The sequence below is a fragment of the Carcharhinus amblyrhynchos genome, chromosome 17, assembly GCF_965287045.1.
Source record: "Carcharhinus amblyrhynchos chromosome 17, sCarAmb.v2.hapA, whole genome shotgun sequence".
Classification (NCBI taxonomy): Eukaryota; Metazoa; Chordata; class Chondrichthyes; order Carcharhiniformes; family Carcharhinidae; genus Carcharhinus; species Carcharhinus amblyrhynchos.
In genome coordinates, this window is record NC_137340.1 from 19,940,101 (window position 1) to 19,967,654 (window position 27,554).

At 40.7% G+C, this 27,554-nt stretch overlaps 1 protein-coding gene across 3 annotated transcripts in view; it reads right to left on the bottom strand.

The window, feature by feature from the left end:
* The window catches only part of inpp5a (inositol polyphosphate-5-phosphatase A), a 499,011-nt gene that overhangs the window by 168,169 nt on the left and 303,288 nt on the right, over nt 1-27,554 (bottom strand). For all 3 annotated transcript variants that reach the window (XM_080205594.1, XM_080205595.1, XM_080205596.1), the window contains exons 5-6: nt 11,845-11,908; nt 6,843-6,946 (exon numbers count right to left, since the gene is read on the bottom strand). In XM_080205594.1, the coding sequence (XP_080061720.1) occupies nt 6,843-6,946; nt 11,845-11,908 (168 nt within the window). The remainder of the gene's footprint in view (nt 1-6,842; nt 6,947-11,844; nt 11,909-27,554) is intronic.

Below are 27,554 nucleotides of genomic sequence, written 5' to 3' on the forward strand. Positions count from 1 at the left end.
TAACTTTTCAAGGTTTCCCTCTCTCTCACCTGATAAAGGAATTCTAAGACTTGGAATAAAATTTTGGTTTCTGGAACAGCCAAATACTTTTCTGAGGCTGGCTGGAACTTGAACTTGTTTTTCACAGCTCTCTCTAAACAGAGCAGATTCTTCAGGATATCACATGGCCACTCTCTACTCACACAGCTTTCATTCTTTCCTTAGTTAGGTTTGTTCTCTTTCATCTTTAAACTTTATTGTTTCTAACTTTTTATGCAAGTTCCTTTTCATAGACTATAGAAGTCTTCGAATTTTTTGGTTAATATTACTTATGGGTAGAAATAAACTTAATATTTTGCTTTATTCATTCGTGATATGGCCAGTTGTAAATTTTATTTTTGAAATATAACAGCTAAATTTCAACTTATTCCCTCATCTCCTCATGCAAATTTTTTTTCATGTAGTTCCCTGTTACCTCATCTTGGCACATCTCCATTTCAAACGCTTACTTTTACACCTCGATGATTTGAATCTTATAGTATTACTAACAGTCTTCAGTTTAATTAAATGAGACACACACACACACCCACCCAACATTTACAATATGACAAGCTTAGACAATTTCTTGCTATTCTGCTGATGGGAACAGTTGATGACTTCGACATAGCTGGAATTTTGCCTCATCTGAGATTGACCCATCTCGATTTCACTGAGCACTGACCCTCAATCAGGGCCTCAACCTTTGTCCTCATACCCATTCTGAGCTCTTGGTGTTGCTTATCATATTAATTTAATATTTTAAAATTCCTTTCTTTAAGATCAGGTAGCATAAAAGGAGAGAAGGATCATGTACTGATGGCAGCTGTGCTAAGCCATCAGTACATGATTACGTGGAGAAAGCCCTGCACAACTGAGAGCAAGATTATTGAAGATATTGGGATAAGGAAGATGAGAATGAGATGAAGATGATAATTATTTCACCAATGGTGGCTGTGCCTTCAGTTGCCTACGCCTAAGTTCTGGAATACCTGCTCTATATTGCTCCACATCTGTAATACCCTTTCCTTTTGGGTATTCCTTAAAACCCACAATTTTGACCAGGATTTTGGTCACCTATCTTATGGTCCAATGTTATATTTTGTTCTATAATGCTGGTGAAGCGCCTTGGGTTTTTTTTTAAATTAACGATACTATATAAATTTAGTTTGTTGCTGCTTTTAAAGTGAGGGAGCATGTACTAGCTGCATTTCACCAAGACATTCTGCCTCTCCTGCAATAGGACACAGAGGGGGGTGGCACGGTGGTTAGCACTGCTGCCTCAGTACCAGGGACTCGGGTTCAAATCCGGCCTTGGGTGACTATCTGTGGGTGTTTGCACGTTCCCTCTGTGTCTGTGTGGGTTTCGTTCAGGTGCTCTGGTTTCCTCCCACACTCCAAAGATGTATGGGTTAGGTGCATTGGCCATGCTAAATTGCCTGATATTGTCAGGGGAACAAGTAGGGTAAATACATTACAGGGCTTACTGAGATCGTTGGCGATGCAGGAATGGTGGACTGCATAGCCTCCTTCTGCACTGTAGGGATTCTATGATTTACAAACTGTCGGTGAACCATATCAAAAATTTCTCATGTCACACTTCCAACTCAGGTATGTTGTGAGCTTTCCTCCTTGGAAAACAATTCCACTATTCATCTATTCCTCCTCTGAACTTGTCACTGCAGAGAAACAAGCAATATGTGGCACTGCTGGCACAATTCACATTCAATGAGGTTTCATAAAATCTCAGAATTGTTATAATGCCAGCAAAGGCCGTTCAGCCCATCCTGTCTGCACCAGTAAACCAATATTTTAGTAAACCCGTATTCATTGCCCAATTGCCCTCGAGGTGGTGAGCTGCCTTCTTGAACTGCTGCAGCCCATCTGGTGTAGGTACTCTAACAGTGCTGTTAGGGAGGAAGTTCCAAGATTTTGACCCAATAATAATGAAAATATGGCAATATAGTTCCCAGCCAGGATGGTGAGTGGCTTTCAGTGAGCTTGCAGGTGGTGGTGTTCTTTAATGTTTCTGCTGCCCTAGGCATTATAGGTTTGGAATGGTTATCAAAGGAGTCTTTATCAATTGTTTTAATGCATCTTGCTGCCTCAGTGAACACTGCTGCTGCTGTGTGCTGCCATTGGAAACAGTGACGTTTACTGTGGTGTCAATCAAGTAGGTTGCTCTATTTTGGATGGCGTTGAGTTTCTTGAGTATTGTTGGGGTTACACTCATTCAGATAAGTGGACAATATTCCATTACACTCCTGACATGTGCCTTATAGATGAGGAGTCGAGAGGGAGTGACTTGCAGCAGAACTCCCAGCCTCAAACCTGCTCTTGTAGCCACAGTAGTTCGATGATTAGTCCAGTTTAATTTCTGGTCAACAGTAACCCTCTTGATGTTGATGGTGGCGGATTCAGCAATGGAATTGAATGTGAAAAGGTGATGGTCGGACTCTCCCTTTTTGGAGATGGTCATGACCTGGCCACCACACACTGGCATGGTCCATTCTGATCAGAAAGGCAGTGTACCAGCTCCCAGGGAAGTGAGCAGGCACTTGTAGGATAATTTCCTACTGGCTGCAAACAGTTGGTGCCCTTTGCTAAAGGCATACATAGGGACAGTAATAAAGGAGTGTGTATAGCCTCATGGGTGACATTCTTCTAGCACGGTATTTCAATAAGTACAGTACTCTATTGCATCATCAATGGTCTTCCATTGGGAAGGATGAGATTATTAGCTCCAGCCATAGCTTGCTTGGTTCATGTTATAGATGACCCCAATTGTTGTCCAAGTTCTGGGTAGTGGTGATCCAAAAGCCGCCTGCAGAGCATATATATGTTGGAGGAGGATATCAGTTCATCTTGCAGCATATTGCACGACTCCTTCATAAAATGATGCTTTGAGAGACATTGCTGTTGTGTTAAATACAGTTATATATCCAGCTTGGAAAGTACTGGCAGGTGTACATTCTCTCTCCTCCTCTTTACCAAAGAAACAAGGAAATATTGAAATCCCCAATATGGAGTTCAACATGCTCTGTGGTGGGATGGAGAGGTGAGCTGGGGTTATTAAACAAATGGCAACTCCTCACCAAATAATAGATAGGCAGATGACAAAGTACATGGCAATCGCAGGGCAAAAAAATATTGTGCAGTAAAGTTTCAATAAGAATATTCCTTTAAAATACTATCACTTTCAAGATTGCCCTTCGCCACCCTGGTGAGCAGTTGTATTTGATAAATTAAGGCTCAGCATAAGTATAGTGGAAATAATGCAAAATGGGACGGTTGGCATCACCATGTAATTAATTCCTCATTCACATGTGACTATCCATAAATATCATCAACCAAGATTAAGGATAGAAATTCAAGCAGGCAAACAGGTGGTATGGAGTCAGTACGATCCTATCTACTTAGATCATAGAAACCCCAGAGTGCAGAAAGAGATCATTTGGCCTATCGAGTCTGCATTGACAACAACCCCATGCCAGGCCCAATCCCTACAACTCCACACATTTACCCCACTAATCTGTCTAACCTACACATCCCAGGACACCAAGGGTCAATTTGGCATGGCCAATGCACCTAATCCACGCATCTTTGGACTGTGGGACGAAACCAGAGCACCCGGAGGAAACTCACCCAGGCACGGGGAGAATGTGCAAACTACACACAGACAGTGACCCAAACCGGGAATCGAACCTGGGTCTCTGGCAATGTGAGGCAGCAGTGCTAACCTCTGGGCCACCCCTCCCCATTCTGCACACATGCATACATATACACATACATATATAAGCAACCTAGCATCTCCTGGCTGCCCTTTTCTCCAATGGCGCTGACTATCCAACCATTAAAACAGAAGTTGCAATATTGCACTGTGCAAGGAACGACAGGATAATGTTCCCCGCAGCAGTTTTCACACCAGCTACTTTTGACCAGGCAATCATAGTGAGCAACATGTAAATGCTCCCGTATATTAACAAAATAGTAAGAAAAAGAAAACTGAAAGGTAAGACAGTCATAGCTTTACTCATGTGCCTCCTAATAGTTACTGAGATAGTTAATAAACATTAAATCAAAGCTTTATGGCTGTCCGAACCATGAAACAATGCACTGTGTGGTACCCAAGAAAGAAATCACAGAAAAGAAATCCTTCTGGATCTGAAGCTTGTGCTGGCCTGTTATAGAATTACAACTGAACTGACAAATCTGAGATCTAAATTAATCTTTTCACTTCTTCCTCAATTTCGTAAAACATTCAAAGTTGATGCAGAGAAATGGCCCCGCAAATGTTTGTTCAGTAGCTCTCCTCATATAATCCATCTTTCTGATGGCAATTGCTGAGGGGGGGGAGGTGGAGAAGGGGCTCGGTATAATTTGAAGCTGGAATTACCAATCAATTTAGCAACGCTGAGTGTAAACTGGGCTTGTATTAGTCTTCCTTGAAGCCTTTCATCAGTCTGCCGTGTTAAATAAAAATGGAAGTGAAAATCCTATGTACTGCAAGTCAGTATTCCTTCTTTGCACAGCAGATGGATTATATACAAGCTGTTTCCTTTATTAAAAGATGACATAAATCACTATTGAGAAACTCAAGACCCCTACAAGGTTATCCCCGTGCAGCTTTGTTCATGAAAGGTTCACATTAAAGCATTAGTGAAATTAATTCATCTTTCATAAGAGCTTTGAGCAGTATCTATGATGTATGATAACAACCAATTTCTCACTACTGGCAAAAATTATTCAGGTCTGATAGACTACACAAATCTGTTCTTTTTAAATAGCCTAACATTATCTCAAGTGCTGGTCCCAAAGGCATCATTTGAGATTCATATACAGCCAAGAGGTACAATAAATCACCATGAAAAGTTTTGTTAGTTTTATATGCAGTGAATTGTAATTATTTTGGATTGCATTATACCTCAATCAATGTAATTACTTTTAGATCATCTTTAAGCGGCAGTAATAAAGAGAAAGAAATCAGTCTTAAACCAATTGAGAGGATCGTTTGCATATATGTCAGTTGCAGAATGGTACTGGTTATTACTAAGATGGAGAGTGGTGTTCTCTGTCTGATATATTTACCAGTTACAATTATTCTGTCTTATTTACATTACTGAAAGCAATATTAAATTATCAAACATAATAAGACAGGCTTTGATTTATATAGTACTTTAAGATGATGCAAGAGATTTTGGGACAATTTTTAAAAGCATAATGGGGAAAGCTTTGTAACAAACCTAATTGGCAAAGAAAGGATACGGAGCCTAAGTTATTGAAGCATATCCACTCCAGATTTCAATTAGCCAGAGCAAAGATATAAGCAAAGAAACAAATACTGTCTCTGCGTTCACTATATACACATGCCATCGCACGTGTGGTCTCTCCAGCTATGCTGTTGTGAGTTATTTCATGACCCAGAAGTAATGTTAATTATGTCACATGACCTCAGTTCACTGTGGGCTCGAGTGCCATCAATTTTTTAAAAACATTTTTATTGTTACTCGGCTTCGTTATCCAAACTAACACAACGGAATTAGGAGCCGAAAGATCAATTATGCTCCAATCTCCTTGGAGACCAATAACATTTTAAAAATGATTCAGGCTTGTAGTTACCAGCTGGAAGAATATCACGGCAAGATTTCCCACTTTAAAACATTCATTGTACGCAAATGAAAATATTTTTGGCTCACTACTATTTTCTTTTTGTAGCTAACTTATTCTTTAATCTGCAGAAAAGGAACATTCCCCTTGTAAAATTTATACTTAGCATACATCACACTCTCCAAAGAATTACAGTCCTTTTAGCAAACAGTTGTTCTTGCTTCCAATGAGTTTCTGCATCCGTCTTTCCCTGAGAAGCATCTTCAAGAGACCATCTCCTGGTGCTTTACTCAGTTTTGGAGAGTTTCCTAGATCCTTTACCAGCAGTAAAGCCTGTCCAGTAATGGTCCTCACCACCACCTCGCCACCCACCCCCCTACCCTCCAATCTCCCCTCCTCAACTATATCTCCCACAATCCAGAGAAGACTGCAGGATATATTTCTTTGACTAGAAACACTCTCCCTCTCAGGAGCTCAAAAAAAAATAGCCTTTCCTCTCTGCTAAACTATGTTGCCTGTTTGATGGTATTCATTGGTTTGTAGGGAAGCCTGTAACCTGATCTCCAAAGTAGCTTCTTCTGCTTTTGTCTGCAAGGCAACTTGAAAAATGTTAACCCCCGCCCCTGCTTACATTCATGTAGAAATGCTATATATTGTTCTTTGATCCCAACTCCTTTTCCATCTTAGAAGTAAATAGACAGTCTACAGCACAACTGTTTACAGCTCCGATACCTTCAGCACCTTTCTGGGACTTTAGCAGACTCAGAATCTGCTTATTGCAAAACCAGAGAATATTGCCATTGTTTCCAAACACAAATACCTTGCATCTTCCTCTTAGCAAAGAAACCTAAACTTTCATTTGATCTCTAATAATCAAATCAGCCAATGTTTAAGGTCAGGTAGAGGTTAAACAGATCATTTGACCCCCTTTGTTGACCCTAAATTTAAAGCTAAACATCCCAATTGTAAGAGTGAAAATAATTTGCTGAACAAAAGCAAGGGGAGCGTCAGTGAGCCAATTAAGGGCCCCTTCCTGCCCCCATAGGCATTTTGCATAAAAATGATATGCGTCAGTGATCCATCCCAAACTCCAATTTGTTGAGCAAATCATTTATTTGACAGGCTGTTGAATTACATGATTTCGCAATGGTACAGCAACAATGATAAACCTTTAAAAATGTGCAACTTGACTTTGGGTTGCAAAAGACCGTACAGCTTACCTCAGGGAAGTAATCTTGTGGAAATTTCTCCTTTTCCAGCATAGGTGTGCTTTCTAATGTTTCTGAGTAGATTTCTTTACCTGTTACTTTTTTGTACTTTTTAGCTTGAAGGGAGAAAAGAAAAACAAATAAATTGAATTACATCCAATAAAAAGCTATTATTTTAAAGAACAGTATGACTGATTGTTCTCATCACAACATTTAACACTGATTCTGCAAGTTGCCCATGGTGCTAAAAAACCTTTTAAAGATATGGGTGTTTGTAAGTATCATTCTGCTACTTAGTTTGAATCAGCTCCACACATTCTCTCATTGATCCTTGTTTTAACAAATATCACCAGTCGCTCTTACTATTAAAAGGCAATCCTCTGCAAGTGCAGAGTCGGGAGGAGAATTTTCCTCTCCACAATCGCCAAGAAATTTCTCCAAGGCTCCCCCATTCCTCTTTTGCAACTTTGGCAGAAAGTTGGCAGAACATGCAAATGAAATCTCAGCCAAAGTTACAGCCAGGGTAACGACACAATGCAGAAACTTCCTCTAAGTGGGATTAGTTTCATTTTAAGCTACGAGTTGGATTTTTCCTTGCATGAAGTTTGGAAAGCCTTATTGCAATATTCCCTTCTTTCCCGATAAATCAGTACACAGAACAGTTCTTGTTAGTCGTATGCATCAAGTCGGGTATCATAGAATCCTTACAGTGCAGAAGGAGGCCATTTGGCACATCGAGCCTGCAACAACAACAATCCCACCCAGGCCCTATCCCTGTTACCCCACATGTGTACCTTGCTAATTTCCCTGACACTAAGGGTAATTTAACATGGCCAATAAACCAACTTTTCCATCTCTGGAACTTTGGGAGGAAACCGAAGCACCTAGAAGAATCCCACGCAAACACAGTGAGAATATGTAATCCCCACACAGACAGTTACCAGAGGCCGGAATTGATCCCGGGCCCTTGGCATTGTGAAGCAGCAGTGCTAACCACTGTGCCACCCAGTCTTTAAAAGAGGTCATTACACTCCCAGCAGCATACTTTAGGAATCACATCCCAGGAAGGAAATCATGATTGGCTCAAATACCATACTGATAAAGGGCTAAAGAAGCTAAATTAGATAGCCCCCCGAAAGCAGGCACACAGTTGTTGTGATGTACAATCAGCCTGTATTTATTGATTGGCTGTATGCCAACTGAATGCAGCCAACTTATTTCAATGATTTCAACTGTTGATTAGCTGAACACAAAACAGGCGGTCAATACCATGATGAGTCAGAGTCACTTAAAAGGCGAGGTGCATTATAGCAGCTGGAGGACGTGCTGCAACTTATGGGTTAGAGGGAAATAGGTCTGGGAAAGCATGAGAAAGAGGCCTTTTGGGTAAGATTAGGTATTTATGGCTCGTCCATTGAGTTTTTTGTCAGTGGTAACTCCCAGGATGTTGATAGTGAGGAATTCAGTGATGGCAATACCACTGAATGTCTGAATAGGTTCAGTTATTGTACAAATTTAAGCAACACAAGATTTGGAATTTCACAATTAGGGTTAATTATGAATTTGGTGACATCGTCTACCAAGAGACCTCCTGTGGTACAGAGGGGAGTTGGACTGCAAATGGACAGGTCATTAGTTACCAGCCACAGTAGATATGCCAATCAAAAAGACAAACAAATACTTGGTTTTGATTCCAGATTCACTAGGATGTTACCATGGATTGGAAACCACTGTGATCAGAAGGGGCTTGAGAAATTAGAATCTTTTTCTAAAAAGGCTAAGGCTAAAAAGGTTGAAAAGGCTATGGGGCATTCTGGTACAGGTCTTCAGATTGAGTTTCCCCAGCCCAATGGCAATAGGCTGGGAGATATGAGGGATGGCCATATGACAGGGGAAACATCAGGAGGGGAGTCCAACATCTGCCTGCCACCATGGCATATTGTGAGCAGTGGTGATGCAGCCACTCATTGGGCAATCAAATAAGCCATGCAGTGAGCCAATTAACGGGCCCTTCCCGCCCCCACAGGCATTTTGCTCCCCATCAGGAGTGCCTGCCATCATGTGGGGGGTGGGGGTGGGGGTGGAATCAGCAGGTAAATCCCTGGTGCTCTCTCACAAGGCAGAAGTGGCTCCACAATGGGTGTTCTATGGGCCATAGACAGACCCTCGCCAGCAATCATCATCCTCGTACCCAAGGCACCACCACGCATGGTGGCATGGCATCTGGCTGCTGGCCCTCTGATCAATCGGCTGTCGCCCCCAGGGTGCTGCTGCCTGCTGGGGCAGGGCCGGTTCCCACTGCTGTACCCTGTGGTGGGGGCTTCAACTTCCCTGGAAAAATTCAGACCTTGAAGAATGTGAAGGGTTACAGTAGGGTAAATACTTGATCACACAAAATGTGATGTTATGTAAGATACAGTAACGAATGGGAGGTATCAAACATTCAGTATTGATTTCATTCTATACACCCAACAATGAACTGGAAAATTTGTTCGTTTTGCAACACAACTACACAGTCAAATATTGGGTCCTGATCTGCGGTGTTATCTGCTGGGAGTGGATGAGAAGTCAATTCTGTCTATATCAATAATCTGTTAGTAGATTATTCCTAAATCAATAGAGCAATAAAAGTAAATGTCCCTATTTGCCTAAATATGGTAATTTAATATAGAAGTGGCAATACAGTAAGCTTAAATGTGCACTGTGTTCAGAAGCAGAAATACATGTCAGTGACAAAGAAATGAAGCTAATAGTTTATAACTTAATTTTATAGTCATAAAAACACTATGCAATGGAATAACTGCAGGGCATATAACATTTTAAAATGAGATGCAGGTCCCCAGTGTAACTGTGCAACCTAATGCTTTTGTGTAGTGGGGGAATTCTCCCAGTGAGAATCATGGTGGCCAAAAGAATTGGGCATTGGGGGGGAAAAAATGGGGTTGGTGTCTGCTGCCAAATCCATAGTGATGTGCCCAACCCACCCCACTGATGCCAATTGGGTTCCCGCCCACAATAAATATTCAAATTGGCCAGATAACATATAATTAGCAGGCATGAAGCTTGATTCAAAACCCTCCTATTATTCACCTGCCTCGCCAGCGGCATCTTCATTGGGTAGGCTTTGGTGTGGGTTCTCATAAACCAGAACATGGTGTGCTGGACTCTGAGAATCCAGGAAGCAGCACCAAACCCTCGGCAATGAGAGGCATCTTCCCTCACACCATGCAGGTATGAGGTTTTTCTGATCTGAACACTCTACTTAAAACCCTCAAACTCCCTCCACTCAGCTTCCCTTCTTCATGTGCCTTGTCAATGCCAATGGTACACTGTCCCCTGACACCCCAGCAATGACATGCTGGCCTGGTGCCTTGGGCACCTAGGGGGCTCGGAGGTAGATTCAGTAGCCATTTACCCCTCTCTGCTGCTGCCGGCTGTCAACATTGTGGTCAGGATCGATGGAGTACTAGAAATCCATTCAAGTGTGAAGGGAAATAAAAATAAACACAGGTGGCTGGAACAGGAATCCACCCAGCTGTCAATGGAGTCTTTTTCAAGACACTGAATGTTGGATTTGTTACAGACCAAGGGGGGGTGGAGGGGAGGGCTGAGTGGGGCTTCTGAGTGGGTAGAGTGCCTGAGTGAAGGTCTGAGGATGAACACGGCCTGAGTGGGGGTTCTGAGGGATTGGGGGCCTGAGTAGTGGGTCTGGGGGAGGGGGCCTGAGTGGGGTGTCTGAGGAGGGAGTAGAGCTGAGAAGGAAGGGTTGGGTCACTGGCGTAGTGTCAGGAGGTTTTACCGTTATTTGTGGGTTGGGGGTAGAGGGTGTGATGTGGTGTTCTCCTGGTCAGTGGGGAGATACGGGGTGGGGGTCATCATTTCATTTTTTTGGTGGGAGGGGATCCTATCTCTGAACGCAAAGATCAGGGTGCCCTTTGAGAAAGACAGCCCAGTTTCTGAACAATTGGCCTGGCCACTGAATTGCTCTAAACTAACTCATTAACATCTTTTAGTTGGGTGAATCTCACCTGAAAGACACAGTCAACTCCAGCAGGAAACTCTCCTGTTTTCCCACTGGCGCACGCACTCAGTCCCAGTTTGGGGGAAATTGAGGCCCTATTGTCACAAATATTCATCACTACTGTTGCTTTGGAGCTTAAGGCACTTCCCAAACACCATAAGCATAGACCTTTTTTTCAATAAAACATTTTTTGAGATATTTGAGGATTTATAATCCCTGCTGGACAACAGGCTCAGGAATTCTACTTACTCATTTTAAAAAATAATTCTCCATACACAAAATTTTGTTTCATAAAATACAAGTATGTTTGGGGGGGGGGGGGGAGAGAGAGAGAGAGAGGAGGCGGGCGCGAGTGTGGTGGGGAGGTGTGGGTGGCATTGTGGTCCTGGTGATGGATTCATGATCTAGAGACACTAGTTTAAAGCCCACCATGATAGCTGAGAATCTGAATTCAATTAATTAATTAAATCTGGATTAAATATCTAGCATTGGTAGTGATCACTATGAAGCCAGATTCTATTGTAAAAACACATCGGGCTCATTAATGTCCCTTGAGAAGAAAATTTGCTGCCTCACCCTGTCCAGCCTACATTTCACTCCAGCCCCAAAGCAATGTGGTAGAAGTTTACTGCCCTCTTAAAATGGCCAAGCGAAGCATGCAGTTGTATTCAAGTAGGTGGCTCACCACCACCTTTCAAGGGCAATTAGGGAAGGGCAATAAATGCTGGCCTTGCCAGTGATGCCTATAATCTTAAATGTTCGAGACCGTCTGTGAGCAATGCAATGTATTTGTGCTTTAAACAGCGATTGTTTCATGCTGTTCCACGATGAGGCAAATGTATCAGAAGTAAATATAATGCTTAAAAGCACTAATGCACTTAATTTGATGCCCAAATACAACACAAGAGTCAACAGTTGCATTAACTTAAATGATGAATACAGAATTGGGCCCACTATTTGTAATCTTTTAATAAATAGTTACGTAAAGGTTACCTTTAAAATCAAACTGATAGGTATTTTTCAAAGACTCGTGAAGAAAGTAAAGATTTCCTAATGCCTGCAAAAGAAACACAAAAGTTTTATTCAACACTGGTTTATGCAACGTATTTGGAAAATAATATGATATATGGTGTTTTCTCACAACTAAAAGCAAGCTGCATCTATAGAAATATTTAACCTAATTCTTCCTTCGATGCATGTCTGTTACCAGCATACCCCACGTGTCATGTCTTGTACCACGTAAGTGTGTTTCTGTCACACTTGCAGTTGATCAGCTCAGATTCCATATTCCTAAGGCAGCACCAAATCACACCTGAACAGCTAAGCAAGGTAGCATTCAGCGGGCAGCAAGTGAAAACCATTCAGCAATAATTTCAAGAAGCTACAAATTTTGCCAGCAGCATGTTTTGCAAATAGAAGAAGTTGAAGCAATTAAATCAATTCCAGATGTTGTCAAACATTCAACCTGGAATCCTTGATTGGACCTCACAATACTTGGCTGGGCTTTGCTAATTTTTCTGTGCAAATCCCTTGATGTTTCCTGGTTGGCTACTGGCCTTGTCAAACATGTTGAGTTCCTCCTCTTTTCACCTTGGCTCCAGAAAGCAGTTAGCTTGCCAGAACCTGCTACCATCAACTATGTCTCCTCGCAGTGTGGGGGGAGAAGCCCAGAGATCTGTAAGGTAAAGTATGATGTAGCATGGCAGATTCTGCAAAGCTGCAATCCCAGAGTGATGCTTTGCTAGATGGAAGCCCAGGTTGGAGACAAAGCAAGAAACACAATGGTCCCAATTCTCCAATTCCTATTCCCAAGTGGCAAAGCATATTCCAAAAATACTAATTCATTTTACCCTTGGTCATTTTAATCAGAGCAAAACTCAAACTGATCAACTTTTTCTGAGGTAATTTTCCTGGAAAGAGTAATTCAGTTACATGAGCTGAGAACTGTTTGCAGCATCTTTGGCAAATAACAAATTTTAAAGTGGAAACTTTATGGTTTATAATATATTTGTATTTGTAAGTAGTTCCTGCCTTTGTACATTTATAATGTATATTTATAAAATATTTCTAAGTGGTTACTGCTGTTGTATATTTATAGTTGTTAATTATTACCTAGTACATTTATAATGTATATTTATAATATATTTGTACATGGTTACTGCAGTTGTATATTTATATAAATGGTTACTGTTATTGTATATTTATAATATATTTGTAAGTGGTTATGCAGTTGTTTTTTTTTATACCACAAACTTTTAAATAATGATTATAGAGAAACAGATTTACTACGGTAATGATTTATTAATTTTCATGCAGTGATAAAGGAAATCAAAAATAAATCTGATCTCTTAGAAGCTTCCTCCTAAATTCTTCCTCCAATTTGGAACCTTTGCCATTTGCAAGACTGTGACCTTGAACTTACTGCAAGGCCTGCTGTGGATCGGAAAATTTCCCATGATGCTATCTATAACCAGTTGGAAGTTCTATAAGAAAGGATTTATTTGTTAAATACTATTACCAGAGACTAATTCATTAGCATTGGTTTAAACGGTTTTTGGCAGTAATTGGATAAACGTTGGGTTCAAATGAACACTTTGAATGGTGTTTCAGGGTCTGGGAGGCAGTAATGTTGGGTCACAAAGTTAGTTGTTCTGTGGCTCATCAGAAAGATGTCACATCTGACAGTGAAGCATTCCCTCAGTACTTAATTGAAATGTCATACTAGATTCTGTGTTCAAGTGTCTTGAACCCATGACCCAGGGCATATGAGTCTGAAAGATGTGCTGGTTAGGTGCATTGGCCATGCCAAATTCTCCCTTGGTATACCCGAACAGATGCCTGACTGTGCGATTTGGGGATTTTCACAGTAACTGCATTGCTGTGTTAATGTGACATGAATGAAAAAAACTTCTTAAAAAACGTTATTTTTATAAACAAAAAAAACTTATTGAAATGCTCAAAATGTGATGCTTTACGTAATGGCCCAATGCTGAATTATTTTTTTAAAAATCACTTAATTCCTAAAATAGTACAGAAGAGAAAGATTATTTAATCGAATTTTCAACATTTCAAAGTGTGGAAAAAAACATAAGAACATAAGAAATAGGAGCAGGAGTAGGCCATCTAGCCCTTCGAGCCTGCCCCGCCATTCAATAAGATCATGGCTGATCTGTCGTGGCTCAGTTCCACATTCCCGCCCTCTCCCCATAACCCTTAATCCCCTCTCTGGTCAAAAACCCATCAACCCGCGTCTTAAAAATATTTAGCGAGGTAGCCTCCACCACTTCAACGGGCAGAGAATTCCAGAGATTCACCACTCTTTGAGTGAAGAAGTTCCTCCTCAACTCCGTTCTAAACCACGCCCCCCTTTATCTTGAGGCTGTGCCCCCTAGTCCTACTATCCTTTCTGAGCGGGAAGAGTCTCTCCACCTCTATCCTATCCATCCCATTCATCATCTTATACGTCTCAATGAGATCTCCCCTCATTCTTCTAAACTTTAACGAGTACAAGCCTAGTTTATTCAGCCTCTCCTCATAGCTCAACCCCCTCAACTCCGGCATCAGCCTAGTAAACCTCCTCTGCACTCCCTCCAAGGCCAAAATATCCTTGCGTAAGTACGGCGCCCAAAACTGCACACAGTACTCCAGCTGCGGCCTCACCAATGCCCTATACAGCCGCAGCAAGACCTCCCTACTTTTATATTCAATCCCCCTCGCTATGAAGGCCAGACGCCTGTTAACAAAAAAAATCATCACTTTTGATGGTTAGAAAAAAAAACTGCAGTCATACTGTGCAAAGATGTGCGGGTTAGGTTGATTTGCCAGGTTAAATTGATCCTAGTGTCAGGGGGATTAGCAGGGTAAATGAGGGTTACGGGAATAGGGCCTGGGTGGGAATGTGGTCGGGACAGACTTGTTGGGCCAAATGGTCTCCTTCTGTACTGTAGGGATTCTATGCAATTTCACATCTTGCCTGTCCGCATACATCATAATAGAAAAGTTAAGTATTTTAAGTGACAATTGCCTTAAATAAATGTTTAAGCATTCAATCGCCAATATTTTTTGAAAATCAAGTTCTCACTGGATGAGGACAGATCTTTCTGCTTCAAATCAGCTTTATAATTCTATAGGTGACATTTACTCAGGGTCTGTGGATAGGATGCTGGAAAATTGTACAGAATGCACATGCTTAGAATGCACAGATATGACTGGAAATTCTCTGAAGCAAAAATCTCTATTAGAAGTCCAAGCTTTTGAGATAGCCTAAGGCTTAAAGTAAAATCTTTCATGGGTACATTAAAAGACACAAACGATATTTATTTTAGTGGCTAAATACAATTGTGTTTAATGAACATTTACAACGTTTTTACGATTTTGACTGCAATCTGATCACGGGCATTAAAATCTACAGAGGAAAATGACGTGAAAATGCTTTTGAAAAGGTTTTATTTTTATTTGACTTGTTCATCAACAAAAACCATGACAGGCAACTGTTTACATGAGAAATCATCAGTATAATTTTATTGGGGAATGCAGTGGCACAGTGGTTAGCAGTGCTGTCTCACAGCACCAGGGACTCAGGTTTGATTCCCAGCCTTGGGTCATTGTGCAGAATCTACATGTTCTCCCCACGTCTGCGTGGCTTTCCTCTGGGTGCTCTGGTTTCCTCCCACAGTCTGAAAGACGTGCTGGTTAGGTGCATTGGCCATTAGTGTACCTGAACAAACGCCGGAGTGTGGAACAAGGGGATTTTCACAGTAACTTCATTGCAGTGTTAATGTAAACCTACTGATGGAAGCCTAAAACTCTGAAAACATTTAAATATTAACAAGAAGAATAAGAGAGCTGATCAGCACTGGGGGAAAATAAGTAGCAGCAGATTATCCACCTTAGGCACATTCTGTTTATGTCAAGCAGAGAGTATAACAGGCAATTTGCTCTCAGCCACTATTAAAATCAACTCTATGGCTTCTGGACAGGAAGATTTGTTGACTGTTCACTCGTTGATTTTCTGCGACACAAATGAAGCCAAGAGCAAGGATAGGATTTTCCCTGTGAGCATCTGAACTGTGGATCTGGGACATGGGCTCTCGATGCTTGAGAGACAATCAGAGGCCTTCCAGCTTGGACGGAGCTGCAAGCAGTAATGGCAGGATAGTGAGAGCGATTGTGGTTCAAAAATGGAGCAGATTGCCCTCTCTGCAACGTGTAATGAAAGAGGCCTTGCAGCTAGATTGCCACGGTCCAGGGCCTGCCGGGGCACTGGAATCTGATCAGTTTCTGGGGGGCCACTCCAGGCAATTCAACTGGCTCTTACTGCCTGCAGGAACCTGGAGTCCATCAACCTAAATAGACCCTTAACTACTTTAACCAACTGTATGCCATGTGGGTCTGGGAAAATAACTTGGAAGGTGGGACGGAGCCAGGGAATTGGCACACATCACCAAATTTAGTATCCATTTTCCTCTGATGCCAACTCCATCAGGACTCACAATCAAGTTGGGTGTTTTGTGAAATAGCTGAAAATAGAGACAAAGTGTATCATACTATCAGAACATCAGTTCTAGTTTTGAGAATTTAAACTGCAGGATAAAACTTTTAGACCCTTCACTTTACCGTATTGTGCCTTAAACTTACAACTGTGTATTTCCTAAATCCCCAAATGTCTTGGGATTGAACAGACAGGCATTGTTCAAAAGACTGGAAATCAGTTTCTTTGGTATTGAACCCAAGCCTCCAGTTTGCACAGTGATGATGAAGGTATTAGTTACTTGTTTGCTAAGCTAATTTTAGGCATATCATTGTGAACATACTGTATTACATAATTTTTGGATACTGTACAATGGGGCAGTGTAAAGTAGCATAGAATGGAAATTTAAGTCCTGCACCCTCCCTCGTCATCTTTTGAGTGACCCTTTACTTTAGAATCAGGGGTCAAACGGACTTTCATTTATGTAATGTTAACCGAGATGCCATTTCACTATTTCACTAGGACATTCCATTGACCTTGTTGACACTTCCCCTCATGATTGCGATACGGTCGACTGCCTAAAAACAACTCTTCTGCTCCAGCCTTCAGATCTTGCACTCACCATCTGAGTGATGGAGAGAGAGCGAGCAAGAGCCTGCACCTTGGTAACAGACATATTTACATGACACACGCACATATGACTGCAATGTCTTCACCATTCCCACGTCCACAAATTCCATGTAATATATAAGACCTGGTCTCACTGAGTCTGGACTGAAGGGATGATTGCAGCAAAGGATTCTATGAAGTACAGTCTCATAGATCCCAAGGGTTTTCAACTACTTTCTCATGCATTGGTTTGGATTCAGAAAATACAACTGATTTTAAAAAAGCAAATTTCACTGATGTATCTTCACCAACAATGATTTGTTGCATGGAGCAACTGAGGAATAATGTGCGAAAAAAAACCAACTGGGAATGTTGAGTAAAATGACAATTGCGACAAATTATTAAAAACCACAAAAGGCCAAAAATGATTTTCCAAAGAATGGTCACATCAAAGGGTCTTTTTGTTAGTTTATCTTAGGACATAAAACTATATGATGGAAAATTGGTCTCTCAAGGAAGCAACCGAAAAGGAAGTGATTTAGTTATTTTTTTCCTGACCGCACGCACTGAGAAAACATTCACACGGAGTTCTGTCTCAGTAATCACTGCATTATTTATGAGAACCTGCACATCTTGAGATTAAACATTTGCTGATTTGTCAAAAGCCCAAACATGGGGTCCTGCCCATCTCCTTGACATATTAGTTCATCCAACGCAAAATACCGTCATACATTTAATTGATGAGTACACCTTCTGGTGACCCAAACACACTGCACCAGGCTTTCTAAAGGTGGCAAATGAGGAAAGCCAGCAAGAGATGGTCTGTCAGATAACTCAAGGTGAACTGCGTTGGAGGCAAGGACGGTCCCAAGAATGGGAAAACGCTGCTTCGATGCTGATAGGAAGTAATTTTAGGATCATAAGTATTAATAGATTTGGTATCGCTTGATAGGCATAACAAAAATAGTTTTATGAAATGAGCTGTGAGGCATCAAATATAAAGTGAACAGCTTTCAGACCCTTTCACCAATGGTGACAGAGAGAGGAGGTCCGACAAAGTGCGTTATGCTTGGCAAATCAACCCCTGGAAATTCAGATCCATTCTCATCCCTCACTGATAGCATGTTACTGTTTTGAGGCCGGGGTGCTATCACAACAGAATGATTATTTCTCATGGACAAAAATAATTGAAGGTATGACCCTGAAAAGTCAGTCCTGAGTGGCTTGCAGAATTCAGCATTTTGGGACAACCTCAGGGTGATCTGTCTCACACTAACCGGACTCATGATTTGGTGCATAACTCAAGCTGATTTTAAAAATGGTCAAAACTACACCTTAAGTCACAGCATCCATTTGACTGCTTACAGTTCATAAGCACATCCATTCTTGAGGAAGCTACTTATTGAAGCCATTGACTGGATTTGCTGATTTTGATTGGTACATTCACATTATTCACAACTACTACATTGTTCTAATCACGGAACACTAACATTAACTGCTCAAATTTATTTTATAAACATCCAAAACAAAAGGCAACCTGACATGGGACAGAAAATATATATGTTTCACCAGTTGGCTTAATTCATTTATGGTTTAGGCAGTGTCACTGCTACATACATGTGATGCTAATTTAAACCATTGCTGTGAGCCTTATTACTTGAGACTTAAGTCTTTTAACTCACTGCAATGCATATAGCCCTTGCATTTTTAGTGTGAAGTATTATTATTATTACACCTTGTCATAATTTGTCAGGTGATGAAGATGTTCCTTCATATCTGGCTGTACAACCATATGATTATATTTCTTGTCTTGTATGACTGTTTATTTAAAGCTGAATTGTCCACTCAGCAGAACAGAATTTATAGGCATCAACTGTCCAATTGGAGAGAGTGTTCCTTTCTCAATATTGTGAAAGCAGTTTCTTATAGCAATTCCATCTGATTAACTGTTATCATTGTTTCAAGTTTAGAATGAAAATGATTTTACTGAAAGGTGACAACATTTACGACCTTCTCCTTTAGCTGTGTGAAGCTCGGTCTCTCTTACATGCACTTCCATTCACTAGTGAGTTCTCACTGACAATAAAGACTGGAGATGACACCACAGTTGGTTGAATAAAATACATGGAAATAAGGACACATTATGTTCTTGTTTCTTGGAAAATATTCTCTAAAGCCTAGCATCTCATGTTAATGATCATATTCAACAGCACACCCCTACCTTCAAAATACAACTTGAAAGGCAACACTTAAAAGTCAAATGCGAAGGAAATATTACCAAATACAAAATTCAGGGTGAAGGATCCAACAAAGCTTTTCTAAAATAGTTTACAAAGAGACCATGCTTAATATCAGATGATTTAGATTGATTTTTAAAAAAATGAATGGCATATCATAATTTAATTCCAAATTAGGGGCACTCTTCACCAAGTGCACCCTTCACCAAGCACACATTTTGCCAAGTGCACCCTTAAGTAATAAATCAACAAACTAACACAATACCAAGAACTAATAAAACAATAACAAACTATTTCTTTAGAACAAGAGAGTCCATCGTAAATAGCAATAGAATCAATTGCAAGTTATCTTGCAACATTCTGGAGGCTTCATCTTCCAGGACTTTCGCCTTCAGGGTTGTGCCTTCCGGTACCACAAATAGTTCATCCAAATACTTCTGAAGTTCCACCCTATTGGGCCAGACCTTCCTTCATCAAGTGTACCAATCACTGAATTGTCATCTGCCCCCATGTGCTGACCCTTTTCTCTGATGAAGATATTACAGGAAAGTTCTGCTCTGACATTAATGAATTCCTCAGTCATCCCAAAAGAGGAAAATATGATCTCCCTGGCCACTTTGCCTGGGCTTATCGTGATTTTGACAAAGTTGCCATGATTAGTCTGCCTCTTTGTCCATCTTCCCCATCTATCCTGTTCTTTTACCCTTTTCTATGATGTATATGTCACCTTGAAATCCTTCTCTCTCTGCAGCTTTGAACAGGATCACTGCTCTCATTGCTCCACTTTCCACCTGAGGAATTTGAATTTGCTGCCCAAATTTATTGGTATGATATTATAATCCATTAATTTTTACTGATTTTGAGAGTTCTGTCCTAATATTGATTTCTACTCAGTTTATCACAGGTCTCTCTTTTCTTTCTGATTTGATCTCTTTCTTTCTCAGCCCTTTTCTTTCTATCCTGTCAGGTTCAAATGTCTTTATCATTCAGTCTCTGTCCCTCTGCTACACTGATTGCCCTCTCTTCACCACAGTGTCTGTGGAGATCAAAAAGTAATGACACAAAGAAACGTTCATGTCAGGTTGGTACCAAATGCCAGGGTTAGGGGCTGAGGGGCAAGGCCAGCTGATTGTATCCAGGCCAGTGTCAGAGTCTGGATATCATTAGTTTTTGGGTGGACGAGCTAGAATGAGTCAGGGAGTGAGATTTGCCTTTCCGATCGCAGAAGGGTAGTTGATGTCCCAGAGGTAGTTTGAGACAAAGGCAAGCAGCACTGGGAGAATTCAAAACCAGAGTCAAATTGGACTTAGGCCATGGAGCAAGAAGAAGCTGGCCCCCACCAGCAAAAAAAGTTCAAAGTACCAGATTGGCAAATTGGAGCTGGCTGCAGGCTGGAGATGGAGTTGCAGGAATACGATGGGCCAACTTCAGATCCTTGGGCAACTGAGAGACCCCCAAGAGGTACACAACAGTACCACCTATAAATAAAAATCACAACCACTACAAACTAACTTATTCTAGACATACAGGCATTTTGGCTGGAACCAGGTACTTATTTAGAGATCTAGCATGACTGCAGTTATGTAAATATGGTCAGGCACGACACAGAAAAAATGCAGGGTCAACTTTACCATTCGTAGAATCATAGATAACCTACAGTGCAGAAGAGGCCTTCAGCCCATTGAGTTTGCACCGACTCTCTAACAGATTATCTTGCCCAGGCCCTCTCTCCTGCTCTACCCCTGTAACCCTGCAAACTTCCCATGGCTAACCCACCTTATCTACACTTCATAGGACACTAATGTGATTTAACATGGCCAATCCACCTAACTTGCACATCTCCAGACTTTCATTAAGCGTTATACTCTGCAATGTGCAATACTCTTGCTACTAAAGTAAAGTTGAGTGGTACCCAGCTGCATGTCCAAGTACAATAATTATTCCATAAGAATAAGTCTCCTATGGTCCCACTTTCAGCAAGTCAGTGGAAGTACTGTTTTTAAGATAGGTGGCACAGTGGTTAGCACTGCTGCCTCACACTGCCAGGATCCTAGGTTCAATTCCGGCCTCAGGTCACTCTGTATGTGGAGTTTGCACTTTCTCCCTGTGTCTACATGGCTTTTCTCTGGGTGCTCCGGTTTCCTCCCACAGTCCAAATACGTGCAGATTAGGTTGATTGGCCGTGCTACATTGACCCTAGTGTCGGGGAATTAGCAGGATAAATGCATGGGGTTATCGGAGGAGGGCCTGAGTTGGATTCTGGTCAGTACAGACTCGATGGGCTGAGAGGCCTCTTTCTGTATTGTATGATTCTAAGGATTCTACGATTGGACCATTATGCTGTGGGAAACACAATGGGAAGAGTTACTTCCAAGGTTCTCTTGACCAGACACCATCGCTTTGATGGAGGATCAGCAGAAAGTCCAGGGCATAGATCTATCTCCATGACAATTAGGAACATCATAATAAATGCATAAGTCTGCTGTCAAAGGTGCAGGTGCCCACCCTTTCTCGGACAAACCTTTGCACTCATTTTAAGAGAACACAAGGTGAGTTCATTGAAAGATTAATTGCTATTTGGGCGAGAGATAGAATCTTGTGGGAAGATCAACCATGAGAAGATAGAGATTGTGCTTGGGTGTTTCCCATTCCTGCCGAGCTCATTTGTATATTGCACGAGTGTCTTTGTTTCTTGACAATATTTTGTCTCAATACATGGGACTTACACTTGCATCCTGCTCTCATTTCCTTCTTACAACCCTTACATTTTCTTCAGTCCCATCTTACCTCAAGCCCTATCTACACACCAATGTGAACAAATAAAGACAAAGTTCTATTTGACATGCCATTTACGTTTCTTCTGTGTGTTTTTTACAGCTTTCTTCACTCTTATTAATATTTTGATCCCTTTAATCTAAAAGGTAAAGGGCCAAAAGTTCCATTGAATAATTCCAACATAACTGAAAATTGCACTGACAAAATGATTTAACTGTTTTTGGATGCGGCCAGTACTGATTAGGCAGCATTTATTGTCCACGTTATAGATATACCCAGGCTATTAAGAATCTGCCACGTGGTTTCAGCCTTGACTCAGCTGATTGCACTGTCACTCCTAAGGCGCATGGTTCTGGGTTCAAGCCCCACTCCAGGTCTTGAGCAGAACAGTCAAGATTAACACTCCCTTATAGGACTGAGCAAATGCGGCACAGTCAGAGGAGCTGGTTATCAGAAGAAATATGACAGAGCCCCTTATTTGCTAGTGCAACATTATCTTGTAGATCAGGAGAGTTATGCCAGTGTCCTGGTCAATATTTAATACAGAAACAGTTTACCTGGTCATCACATTGCTATTTGTGGGAGTTTGTTATGCACAAATTAGTTGTCACAATGCAACACTTCAAAAGTGATTCATGGATTGTAAAACAGTTTGAGTTATGAAAAGCATTATTATAAATACAAGACACATGTAGACCAGGCCAGGCTTTCTTCCCTGAAGGACAAAAGTGACCCAGTTAGGTTTTTTGGCCACAGATTTTATGGTTCAGTTTGATTTCCTGACCTGCGCTAATAGCCACAAAGCCGTCACGTCCACAAAGACAGGAATTTCCAACAAGGCAGCCCCTGCTCTGTACCACATGGAATCGCTCAAGTATACAGTGAAGAACCCACAACCTCTGACTCAGAGTCGACAGTGCTGCTCATTGAGCCAAACTAATATTTATACCTCTACTTCTTTCCATTTCTCATACGAAAGAATCAAGGACAGCACAGAATTTGCTGCCATAATGGAGACATTACATAAGAGGCAAATTGATGAATAAAGTTGTGCATTATTAAAGTTTAGAACTCACATACAGTCTATAAATAACCATATAACTATCAATAGGTAAGTGCCAAATGTGCATGTAGCTGTATAAATATTTAAAAGTCAGAGTTCAGAACCAAATTGAGCAATGAATTCTTTTTATACTGTGTGTGTCATTACTAATGATGAATGGATTAGTAATCACAATCAAAGAATATTAATTGGAAAATACTCTGTTGACAGAAAGTCCTGATCTTTTAACAATAGCATACGTCAACTGTATGTTTGTCACGTCTCATTTTATTGATTTCCTGCCATTTTAATTAAAACTATATTTTACATATTTATAAACCTCACTGTCAGTAGCTCTACTTAATTTTCCATTAGTAAAATGCATCTATTAACTTCTGAGTGGGACCCAAAGGAGCAAATGAGTAATTGCATTAACTGTAGACAGAAATAAACACAATAATCATATCATAAAAGTGATGTTTTCTGAGGCATTATGGAAAAGTATATCTTATCTGGAATTCATTCATTCACTCAGTCTTGATGCTAAGCATTCACGCCCACCGGAAGGTGAGAAACTTTTCGCTATTAGGTTACTGAGCTCACTTGATTATTCAGCGAGCCTTTCCTGAATGTCGGCCATTGTTTTATTTGGTTCCTTTATGTTATCTTGGTCAGGATATGGGAGCAACTTGGGTAATTAGCAGATATCGAAAATATATATGTGCCACTCATTTGGGAGGAGTTGTAAGGTAAGGCGGCTATTCCTGTCATCCAAACAAGGGTGAGTGCTTCATTGCTGCTGAACACTCCACTAGGCAGTGTGAATACTGGCAAAACTGCCGCACGGGCAGAATTTTGGTTAGAACTTCCGTGCTCTACTATTCGATCCAGCAACTCAAGTCATTCAGAATTCAAAACGCTTCTTCCTCTAAATACCACCCATATGTGGTATTTCTTTTAAAAGGCTTAAAGAGTAACAATCCAAACTGATCAAAATGTTCATCAATTAAACAGTCCAAACTAAATCAGCACCATTGCATCTATGTGGCATCCCCATTTTCAGTAGAAATCTCCCTTCAGCTCACAAAGAGTAAAATAGCCAATGACAGGGTGTGGAATTTGCTGTTATCCAGACAAAGGCAAAATCCTGCAGATGCTCGAATCTGAAACAAAAACAGAAAATGCTGGAAAATCTCAGCAGGTCTGACAGCATTTCTGGAGCGAGAATTTAGCCAACATTTCGAGTCTGGATGTCTGACAAAGGGTCAGCCAGAAACATTGGCTCTATTCTCTTTCCACGTTGGGTCTATTTTCTCTCCACAGATGCTGTCAGCCTGCTGAAATTTTCCAACATTTTCTGTTTTTGCTCCCTTCCTGATCTTGGCTGCACTATCCAAGGGAAATTGAGAGACTGGTGAAGTGATTCCCCCTTGAAGAGGGACTGAGCTTATGAAGTGAACTCATGGACCTTACAGCCACTGGCTCCAGCTTCAGCAGCAGGACTTTTTTCTGTCCATTCAACTGAGAGGAACAATTATAAAAGAGCAAAGAAATTACAGGACAAAACTTGGAAACCAGTAATAAAGATTATATTCAAGTTGCTCTAAAATTAAGCATAATATTTCAGAATTGCATTACTAGACAGCTAAGATAATTTTCAGCTACCATAGAATATTTATTCAAAAATCTGCAAAAACCCACAGAGAAACGTCCAATACTAGTAACAGATTATTGAAAGCTGTTTTTTCAATAGTGTGAGTAGCTTCTATGAGAAACTGTTTCCTTAATTGTGGACTAAATATTGAGCTGTGTCATTTATTACATATCAAGAACAAAGGCTGCAACTAGCAACGGATGCAAATTTATTTATCCATCATTTATGCAAATGCATCTTTTTTTATTTGGAAAATGATAGATATTTATCATTTGTTGCATTGAACTTATTAGGTGAGGTACATGCTATTAAAGTACTATTGAACTGCACTGCACAAGGTTGAGTGTATGCCACTATTTTCTAAAGGAAAACTAATGCTATCAAGGCATATAAAATATTTGGAGAAAGTAGCTTTCAAAACATTGCAGACATCAAGTATAAAGTTAATTTTATTGCCCGTCTCATTTCATATTACTGGGGTCATTCTCATACAAAAGGGCATTAGTTAGTAACAGGATACAGTGGGCATATCAAAGCTCATATTAAACTGCTCTGAGTTTCAGAGAATTTTTGTCAATGTCATACACTTAAACATGATTGATTTATAAACTACAGAAGTTAAAAAAAATTAGAGTTCAAGTAAATATGAAATAATTGGACTTAGTAGAACCCCCCCGTCTGACCTGCCACAATAAAGCCCTTTCAAGGTTGCCTACATTATTGAGAAATATGTGCATAATTTCATTTTGTCTACCTTCCAACATACAATGTTAGAAGTTAATTAAATTGCATGTCCATTGTGTTCATCCACTTACAAAGTTAATGATATTCTGCTCCTGAATTGAAGAGCATTTTATAAAGCATACACTATGGGACCTGGCAGACAGTACATAGCGCAGTTGAACTCTGTCATATTCTCCAATTACAGACCTCCTAATTAGGACAGAAATGAATGGTTTTTTGTTTGACAATTCAGAACGTAACAAGTTGCTCTGAGACACAGGGGCATGCGCTAAGCTTATTTTAATATGCTGCACTTGCAATGCTGACGGCCATATTTTTTATACAGAGAACTGCACTGATTTTTGGAACAACAAAAAATAAGGAGAAAGGATTAACTTTTTAAATAAGGAGGAACAAACTTATTCCATATTTTGAAAGATGCGGATTGGCTGCCGATCACACGTATAGTCACAGATTCAAACCCTCAATCCTAGCAAAGGCTGAAGCTTTGACATTGAGCAGAAAACTTTGTGGCAGGGGGGAGACATGGCACTTTCAAAGTTTTCAAAAAGGCCACGTGAAATCACTGCAGCAGACGTGACTGGGAAGGGGGTTACCTTCACACCATGTTGTTAATGGGTATCTGGAGAAAGACCTGCCTTCATATAGTGCCTTTCGCATCCCAAAGAGCTTTACAGCGATTGAAGCAGTTTTGAGGATGGCACATTGGCGAGCACTGCTGCCTCATAGCACCAGGGATCCGGGTTCAATTCTGGCTTCGGGTCACTGTGTAGAGATTGTACATTCTCCCCATGTTTCCTCTGGGTGCTCCGCTTTCCTCTGACAGTCCAAAGATGTGCAGGTTAGGTTGATTGACCTTAAGTGTCAGGGGGTTTAGTAGGGTAAATATGTGACATTGCGGGGATAGGGCCTGGGTGGGATTGCTGTTGGTGCAGGCTTGATACACTGAATGGCCTCCTTCTGCATTGTAGGATTCTATGTTTCTAACATAGAAAATATAATACTTGAAAAGGAAATGTTTGCATGGGTGCAGGGAAACACTGGGGGTCAAAGGAGTTAATTAGATAGCCTTACCACAAAACATATTGAGCAATGGGCTGTAAGATTCTACAGTAATCAGCGGGCTGCAACCTCAGCACAAATCAGAGCCCACCAGAATGAACAGGATTTGCAGCAGTACATTTGAGAGAATTCCACTTTCAGGATGTTTCACTTATTATAGCCACCCATTTTACGCCTCAGTACATGTGGCGCATGAGTTTGGAATTGGATACCAAATGTTCCCAGCCTGACTGAAAATGACAGGAGACAGCAACAGCTCACTCTTCCCATCTGGAGACAAACACTTCCTATTGATTAAGAAGCAGTGGAGGATTATACAGTCCTCGACCTTTTTGGAACCCAGTAGATGCAAAAACCTACCAAAAGGGAAGAAAAGTTGATTAAGAGGAATACAAGGATAAAATCTATACAAAGGCAAGATCTATATCATACACTGAAAGTGTTTAAGTCTCATTTACAATCACCCCACTCAAAACTGATTGCTGTTTTTATTTAAATGTTTTCTTTCTTTTGTGGTTCCTAAATGAGTTATGTCCAAGCTTCTAGCTGGTAGCAGTATATAAATTTATGATCACGACAGGAAAAGTTTTATTACCAAAGGCAAATAAAAGGGTTTTTTTTGTCTGTTGCCCGTTAACCCTTAAATTCAGAATAAGTCATGGATATTTTTATTTTGCCTCCGAATGGTTTCCCTAATGGAGTTTAGCAAGAAATAACCTGATCAAAAACTGGTCACAAACACTTGATTCATTAGAATTTGCAGCTGAGAATTTTTACAAGTCAGTGCCATTGCAACATGACATATTGCAACATCAGCTGGTGACAGATAATAGTAGACCCCAACCGCATGCTAGATTAAATAAGCATTTTGCCAATTTATTGAGGCAAACCATATCACAATGCATACCGTGATGTCAATTGTGAGATGCGTGTTAATTCTGATTATGAGTAAGACTACAATAAAGAATTAACCTCCAGAGACAATCTCCAACCCAGGCGACCAGCTATTTGTAAAGCTTTGGTGGATGTCAGTGTTAATACTGATCAGTCAGCACGATTATTCTTATGGCTTACATGCATCAAAGCTTTAAGATCACAAATAAGTCAATA